The sequence below is a fragment of the Seriola lalandi genome, unplaced genomic scaffold, assembly GCF_002814215.2.
Source record: "Seriola lalandi dorsalis isolate HSWRI2012SDOR001 ecotype SW California unplaced genomic scaffold, Sedor1 jcf7180002054879, whole genome shotgun sequence".
Taxonomy (NCBI): Eukaryota; Metazoa; Chordata; class Actinopteri; order Carangiformes; family Carangidae; genus Seriola; species Seriola lalandi.
Genome location: NW_019525432.1, coordinates 840,818 through 849,265, shown reverse-complemented (window position 1 = coordinate 849,265; position 8,448 = coordinate 840,818). Strand labels below are relative to the sequence as shown.

The following is an 8,448-nucleotide window of genomic DNA, read 5'->3' as shown; positions in this document are numbered from 1 at the left end:
GTACAGTTGTCATGAAGGGGGAAATTAGCTATAGACTAAAAACCACTTTTGTACCAGGCTGTAAACATGTTTTTTTCTGCTTTAAAGTTGGGCATTTTAACACGGGGGTCTACGGGGATTAACTTGTTTTGGAGCCAGACTCAAGTGGTTATTAGAGGAACTGCAGTTCTAAGCACTTCCGTGTCTGCTTCATTTTTCAGCCCCAGAGGATCCCGTTTGGTTTAAACCATCATTCAAAAATCTTTGTTGCATTAGTTGTTTATTGAAAAATGAGGCAATCCAGGTGAAAAAAATCTAAAACACTAGAACCTGGTTTTCAACATAATCAGCAGTACGTGTAAAGGATTCATGATTTGTAGGAAATGGGTTGAAACAATAAGAATCGCCTAAGTGTTTGTATACAGGCCTATAGTGCTGTATCTATTTATAACATTTGTCATCACTGTAATTGTCCCTGTCTTACCGCTTGCTGACAGGCTGTTCTACCTGGTAGACTCTACATCCTCTTTGCACACTGACAATTGCATCAGCCAAGTTCTGATTTATTTCCTTGGTACTCGCCTTGAACCTTTCAGCCACAATCTTACTCTCTTTACATCTCTCCATCTCTGAATGCAAGTGTTGCCTCCCTGCTTGTCTCAGTGGCTAATGGACTCCATTCAGCACAGTGTGTCTATTATGGTGAGTGTCCCTTGATCAAGTGTGTTTCCATACCACATATATGCAACATAGAGGAAAACATAAAGGATAAATTATACTTGTATGTCAATGTTCTATGAGTTCAACCCATTGACCATCAATATTCAGCACTCAGAGAGCAGGCACATGCACATATCCATTTTCAACAGCTTCTTACTTGGACCTCCTTTCTTTTTACATGGCTGTGAGTTGAAAGGGTTTTACAGCTGCTTGTCAACATAAGCCATCTTTTAAAATTCCAAACCCACTCATGTCAGCATGTCAGTATTTGTGGTGCTAGCTTAGTGTGTTCTGAATCAAAATTATATCTAAACAGCACCTCAAAACTGTGTTTTGTGAGGTCACCGCAACTGTGACTTTTGACCTTTGACCCACAAAATCTAATCAGTTCATCCTTGAGTCCAAGTGAATGTTTGTACCAAATTCCCTCAAGATGTTACTGAGATTTCACGTTCACGAGAATGGGAAGGACGGATGGACAGACAGACAACCTGAAAAAATAATGCCATCAGCCCTGGCCGGCGCAGAGGCATGAAAAACATGGAGATGTTCAAAAGTGAGCAGGCTGGACCATAAAAAGTGACTCAGAAGAATCTGAAACACGTATCCCTCCTCCAACACCTACATCGCTCTGTTTTTGGAGGAAGAAGTGCATGAAAACCATCATGAGGGAAAAGAGGAGTATGGTCTGTGGTGCTGTGGTGTGAGGCCAACAGCCCAAACAAGAATACAGTAAGAGTACAAAACTTCCACAGGCAGCCCACAGATGTCGTGCTGCACTTTACACCCAACCAGAACAAAGTGGGTTGAACCAACAGCCAATCACATAAAAGCCATAATGTTGACTGCTTTTATTAAATGTTGAGTATAGGAAATGGGAGGTAAATATGAACAAATAAAAGAGTGGCATCTTTCTTCTTGAATAGTGGAAGGCTCAGTGGAAATTGAGGACAGGAAACAGAGTTTTCCCAGTGAATCATAGAAAATATAAACACATTAAAAAAAAAAAAACTCTTTAGAACCGTCTAAGCTGTGATATATGTTTCTTTCCTAATGACAGACTTAACTGGCTGTAAACTGTGGGTGCTGTCATAGTAGAAAGAGAATCTCGCTGGTGATGATTTGATGTACTATTTTTGTCAATGAGCTCAGAGGGCTGATGAGCATGATGAAACTACAACATTGAGGCTGAGTAGCAGGAGACGCTGACATGTTTCCTCTGATGTGTCATCAATCTCTCCCCCAGATATATATTTCACACTAGCAGTGTATAGTTAAGCATAATCAGGTCACAAAAAAAAAGAAAAAACACTGAAAGGCAGTATAATTAAATAATGCTAGCTGAACAGGAAATCAACAGTGAAATCAAAGCCAAAACATAGCTGAAATTACATGGTTAAGAGTGGAAAAGATGGATTCCTGACAGCAAAGGAGAAATCATCCTAATTGTAGTTTTGACTTAAAGACAATATAGATAAAACATTTCCAAGGGTTCTCGGATACAGTAGACAAACGGTTCCTCTCCTTTACAGTCTGATGTACTCCGTCAACCATGTCACATGAACTCAAGCACTCATTTATCATTTCTTTTATTTAACTATTTCAACTGTACTTAATTTTAGCCAAAGACTGTATATAAAAGATATAATATACAACTGAAGTCACAGGTTTACCTTTAATTCACTATATTACAATTCCAGTGGCTCAGAGGTTTACAGACACTAAGTTCATTGTGCCTTGAAACTGCTTGGAAATTTACCGCAAATGATGTCATGGCTTTTGAAGCGTGTTTGTAAGATTTGCTATTGCTACATAGCTAGCTTTACCATCAACAGCTGTTCACTCACCGGTCTAGAAGAAACGTTAAGAGTTCAGCATCAAACTTCATTCCTTCACTCACTGAGAGCTGTCTCCAGCTGTGGAAAGCAACGGCAACGTTAACTCTTGTCCCTATCATGTTTCTTCCTCTATTGATGTTAGCATGTTAACTAGCTAGCCCTGGGCCGTCTTGTCACTTTCCGATAGCAACTCACTGTATCCTCCAATCTGGAGAGGGTGTATTATAACATCTTTTCTTGTAAACACAACGACGGTTGAAGCCATTCGCTCCTTACAAAACTTACAAATATCTCCTTTAACTAAATCATTTGTTCATAGTTTTCTATTTCAACAATATAGCCACTATTTTTAGATAACTATTTGAACCATTTTTTATGTAGTCCAGTAGTTGAGATTCATCACAATCTGTCTATGCAGCCCTGGGAATTGCATCAGTAACCCTGGGGTATGTGTACCTTGTTTGGGAATAATTGCCGTCGATATTTCAGACTACAGGTCCCATTTGATTAAACTTCATCTCACATTATCCTCTATTATACACAAATAAAACTTTGATTCAAAATATTGTAAGTGGCAGCGCAGACATCCACAACCTGGTCAGAGAAAAGCAAGTCGCAGAAGTTCAAGGCATAGGGTCGAGAGGCTCATCCACTTGGCCTGTACAACGCAAATAAATAACTGTTGAGCTGGATCTTTGACCCCGGAAAGTACAGTTACCACGAGGAATCTCCAGTGGATGTGCTGTGATGTTTCCCCAGCCACAGTCACTGGGATTAGATCCAGGTTTGTGTTTACTGTAGGGGGGATTTTGCTTGGCCAGGATGGAGATGGATCCCCAAACACTATGAAGAGATTCCAGCCGTCCTCTGTGGTGGGCTGCTGCTGCTGTCTTTCATGGCAGATTCCTTTGAGGCAGGAGTATCTGAGAGAGAACTGCAGAGAGGCACTGCTCAATGAGCAATTTATATGTTCTCAACAAAGCTTCTTCTTTAGACCCCGGAGGCAGGTCTTAATTGTTAGACGTGATATCTCCACTCGCCCCTCTCCCTCTCCTCTTTCTTTGACTGTTTTCTTCTCCCTCCTCCCACCCACCCACCCTCCCTCCAGCTATTAGGAATTGGATTTGGAGCAGAACGATCCATTTAGTCTCTCTCCTCCATCTCTATCCCTCTCTCCCTGCTTCCACACCTCCTCTGTAGGTTTCTCTCATCAAAGCCCAGGCTTAATCTGTCTATTTTTACCTGAAGGAATGAAAGGAAGAGATGAGGTAATGCTTTTCCTGTCCATCAGGTGGGCAGTGGTGCATGGGCTCTCTGGTGTGTATAGCTCAGGGAGCTAGCACCACCATGTGGACTCGGAAGAGATGAACATTATGAAAGCAATAGCAGGTAGGTACTGTCTGAAGAAATGTGATCAAAGGAAAACGAGAAGGAGAGGACCTTGAGCGTACACAACATGGACACAATATCCTGCTGAGTAAGTAAATAAAGCAAAGAACAACATTTCAACAATTAGGGTTTTATAAAATTTGAGAATGGCCAATTTGGTTCATATACATCCAGTGCTGTGTGTCAGTCTGAGGGAGTCAAAGGAGTCAAACCCCCTTGAGGTGAAAGTGTGAAAGCAGAGCTCCACCTAGTGGGACAAAAGCAGCAGGTGACAACAACACAAAACTGAAAGCACTTTATTTGTAAAATAAAAGCAGAGAGCTTTTTTTCTGCATTTAAGAGTCTTAGAATAAACATTACAGGAACATTGCAGTCATAAGGTATAAAATGTGTCAGTCCAGCATAAACCATAAAAGATCAATATTTCAACCAGCAGAGAAATGCACAGAGGTTTAGAGTGAAAAGGTGTGCTGTCTTCTTGTTTAAGATTTTAAAAACTGAGAAATGCTCAAAGAACACTATTACATTCTTTCTTAAACTACCAGTAAAAAATGCAGCTGGATAAAAACCACCAATCAAACATGCAGTCACTTTAGAAGCAAGCGACTGAAGCGTCAGTCCTGGGCCTGTATTTATCAAACCCTTCAAGTCAGGAAATAAATAAATGGGCAAAAGTTGTGATGCATGATTAGGTCCTACTATCAAGACATTTCATAAACTTTGGAAATGACTCCTATCCCAGCTAATATTCAGGAGAGCTCCTGAAGAGTGCTAACCATTTGATGGCGACCTGACCGATATTTTTCCGAAATCCTCGCTGCATCAGGGAAAATGCAGCTATGTAACAGTCATGAATAACGTCTGTCACAAACAATACTTGAAACAACCTAATGTAAATAGATTACTTATTATGAGATTTAAACCTATTCATTTAATTTGACATCACACTTTTGCATATAGAAAATACATAGCTTAGTCATCTATATTATTTGTCCATATACAGAAAAAAATTGCCGTCTAAAACCTGCAGCTGAGAATGTGGTTAATCAAACATGTCACACTCTCTTTGTATGTCCGCTCCCTGTTGAAAGTCAGCATGGAAAGCTTCATAAATAACTCTCAGCTCCTGTTGTGACATCGGAGTGGTTTTACTTCTAGGTTAACTTCCTGGGAGGGATTCTGAGACGCTTGATAAATAGAGGCCATGATCCTCATCAATCGTCCTTGTCAAAACTTATTCTTTCTCAAGGTTTTCTTGAGGTTGTATTTCTTCGGCAGTGAGACAGCTGCTAAAAGTAAGGAATCATTTCTCTAGATTCAGGAGCCAATTTTGCCTTCAGTATTTAATTACCCCCCAGCCTCATCACTGAATGGCAGCATTATGTTCTGCATGTCCTGATCCTTTTTACATGAAATTAAGCTTCCATGTTCCTGTGTATTCATGTTATGAGGAGCAGCAGAAAAGGGAAATAAACGCCTTGTCATAGTGTCCATTTGCCTGAGAACAACAGTGCTAACCATCAATACAAAGTCAACAACAGGGCTAAAAGTACCCCTCCTTTTATCACCTAATGTAATTAAATATCTGTACTTCATACGTAAGAAAATACATTTAAAATAAATAATATATTCACAGAACATAAAGAAATTCTTTATATGATAATGGAGACTAAAAAGAAAAAAAAGTTAAGAAGAGAAATGAAATAAGTGATGGAGTAGAGATTCTGATTCCATCATCTGTGCTACACTGTTTTATTCTCCTTCTATTCTTCCCCTACCTGCACATGAAGGCACAGAGGTGGTGGGCAAGCTGCAGCATCCGCAGATGTTGTTACATCAGTTAAAGAAGGGTAATAGAGATGGTGTGATCTCGAGTCCGTCATTCAGTCATCTTTGTCGTGGCTCTGGCCGTTGCAGCTCTTAGGTCGGCCGATGCATAATTTGCGTGGATGGTCTTTAAAGTCAAGGCAGTCCTGGACAAAGTACGGATGTTTGTCTATAAAGTGACGAAGTTCATCTGGAAAAAGGGGGCGAAGCAGAGAAATGTTACCACTGCTGTCAGGGACTGTGAAGAGGGGACTGGAATATTTTTTATTTGAAATTCAAGGAGCGATGTGGAGCTTTTTAACATCAACATGTTATTAGTTTTTTTTAATTTAGAGGAATTAGTATAATTACCATGATGATTCCCCAATTATTACAGAGAAGATTAACAACTCCCATTCATCTATATACTGCATTTTACATTATGTGCAGATGGGCAATCTGCTGGATTGTTTCATGGTAAAAGGCGAAATTGCTTTAAAAAGGACAATAGAGAGAGTACACAGACAAGTGTCTAGAAAAGACAGATGGTGAATGTAAAAGACCCTGGAAAATCAACAACAGACGGTACTTATCCTCTTCAGTAAAGCCAAGGAGAAATCAAATGTGATAGTGACAGCACAGAGGAAGCGGGAACACAGACAGATGCTCTCAGTCATCTGCACAATGGTCTCATATGTCCCGCGGTGCTGCAATTAATCTGACGATATTGTACTGATGTTTAAAGATTCTGCACTTTCAGAACCCGGGTCTTACCGTATGTGATCTTCTCTTTGTCAGGCTGGTCAAGCGCTAAAAACAGACATGAAAGCTCCACCTCTTTCACTCCCAGCATTATTTCCAGGATGGTGGCGAGGTCCTCCTCTAGGACGTCCCCGTTCTCCTCGCTCTCATACATCTGCACAACAACAACACATAGTCTCAGAGCGATGATTTACAAGCTACATCAAACCAGATTCGCTTGCAAATGTGCTCACCTTGAAGGCCAGTCTGAGGGTCTCCATTGACTTTGATGGTCGATGAACAGTAGACAGGGCAATGACAAAATGTCTGACGTCTATCTGTCCATCTCCACGCTGGGAACAAGTGAGCACAAGTAGCGAAGGAACAAATCTGATCCCACATGAAAATGTCATTTGCTGGAAATTCAGAATCATTTCTAGCTTGAAATTATATAAACTTAACTGGACAAAGAACTTATTGCCTTTTAATAAAGGATCACAGAAAATAATCACCACCACTGCATTATAATAAACTGGTTTTACTGCTGATGATCTGATTTTATAGCTGCTAAACTTTCTCACTCCATCACTTCTGAGAGAGCCGTATTAAAAGTTAGCTTGGTCACACAAACTCCCTCTCATTCATATTTAGTGAGCTGCAGATTCTCCACGAGGGGGAGCTGATGAGTCATTGTCAGCCCAGTTCTACAGATCACTATGTCACCTATAAAGATGAGGAAAGTAATAGCTGTGGTTCAGACCTCTAGATCCGTGACACTGTGTCCTTATTAAACACTTAAGCTCAAAATCTCTCAAAACCTTCGTCTTTCTAAATGATCAAACAAAGATGCCTTAAAACAGAAGGGGAGCAGCAACTTAACATTAAACATTAAACAACAGTGTGGACTAAATGAAAAACATGTCATCTATAAGGAACCTGTCAAGGATGTAAGAGTAGCTAAATAACTGGGCTTTCTAAAAACTGCAATAACCAAACTATGAGCAGGTCAATGATACTATCAGGCCAAATACTTGAGACCTGCTTCCTGCTACATTCCTCTCTTATTATAACCATGCCACTGTGAACCTCTCCTGAAAGACAAACACAAAAGAATGAACTCTTACTGCTGCTTTCCTGCTATGAAAACTATTCTGTTATTCTGTCGGATTTAGACTTAGGCTTAGAGATTGTTAACCATTATATTTTACTTAATAAGAATAAGATGGAAGAGGTCTAAAGTGGTTTAAATTGGATTTTTACAAATTTTCAGTATTTTTCTGGAGCAAAATTGTTTTTTTTTACCCTATCTAATAATATCCCATGTTTCTTCTTTTGTTATTATACTAAGTTATAATCATTTAAAAAGGAAAACTAATAAAGCTAGTACCTTGACCCTCTTAGTGTTTACCTGGTCAAAGAGGCTAAGGACTTGTGTGAGTGTGTCGGTAACTGGCAGGTTGAGGAACTGGGCAAAGTCCTCTAAAGCCAGTCTGTCTCCCTGCAGCTTCCTGGCTCTCTTGGCCTGCTCCTCGATCACCATGTCTCTGGTTCCTGCTCTCAGCCTGTTTTTCACAAAGTAAGGCAGAAAAAAAATATTTAAAACAAAAAAACAAAAAGAAACAGTCAAATTGGTAAATTACTATATGGAAACTTTCACTGCAGTTAACCTGCAAAAATCCCACAAACTTAACCACAGCATGTAAAAGATTAAAGCACATAAATGTCCAAAATAAAAAGCGTGTGTAATATATTCACATTCTCTTTGTGGTGTTGTAGTGTTCAGGACTCACACTGGCCCTGGTCACATGACAGAATCACTGTAAGATTCCCTCACACTCAGTATATGATGACAGATATATTACTATGGGCTGTGCACACTACACATCCAGTCCTAACACTGATTAATGACATAACTGCACTCATAATGGAGCTAATTAGCAAAGAAGGGAAATAAATATTCCTCTTGGGGGTGGGG

At 39.9% G+C, this 8,448-nt stretch overlaps 1 protein-coding gene across 2 annotated transcripts in view; it reads right to left on the bottom strand.

The window, feature by feature from the left end:
- Window positions 1-4,206: 4,206 nt before the first annotated feature.
- The window catches only part of lpcat1 (lysophosphatidylcholine acyltransferase 1), a 19,796-nt gene continuing 15,554 nt past the window's right edge, over window positions 4,207-8,448 (bottom strand). Inside the window, exons 11-14 of one of the 2 annotated variants that reach the window (XM_023428592.2) lie at window positions 7,882-8,035; window positions 6,728-6,826; window positions 6,507-6,648; window positions 4,207-5,943 (exon numbers count right to left, since the gene is read on the bottom strand). In XM_023428592.2, coding sequence (XP_023284360.1) covers window positions 5,810-5,943; window positions 6,507-6,648; window positions 6,728-6,826; window positions 7,882-8,035 — 529 coding nt within the window. In that variant the 3' untranslated portion in view covers window positions 4,207-5,809. Of the gene's footprint in view, window positions 5,944-6,506; window positions 6,649-6,727; window positions 6,864-7,881; window positions 8,036-8,448 lie in introns of those variants that run through there. The other variant, XM_087179923.1, reaches the window with a different exon arrangement.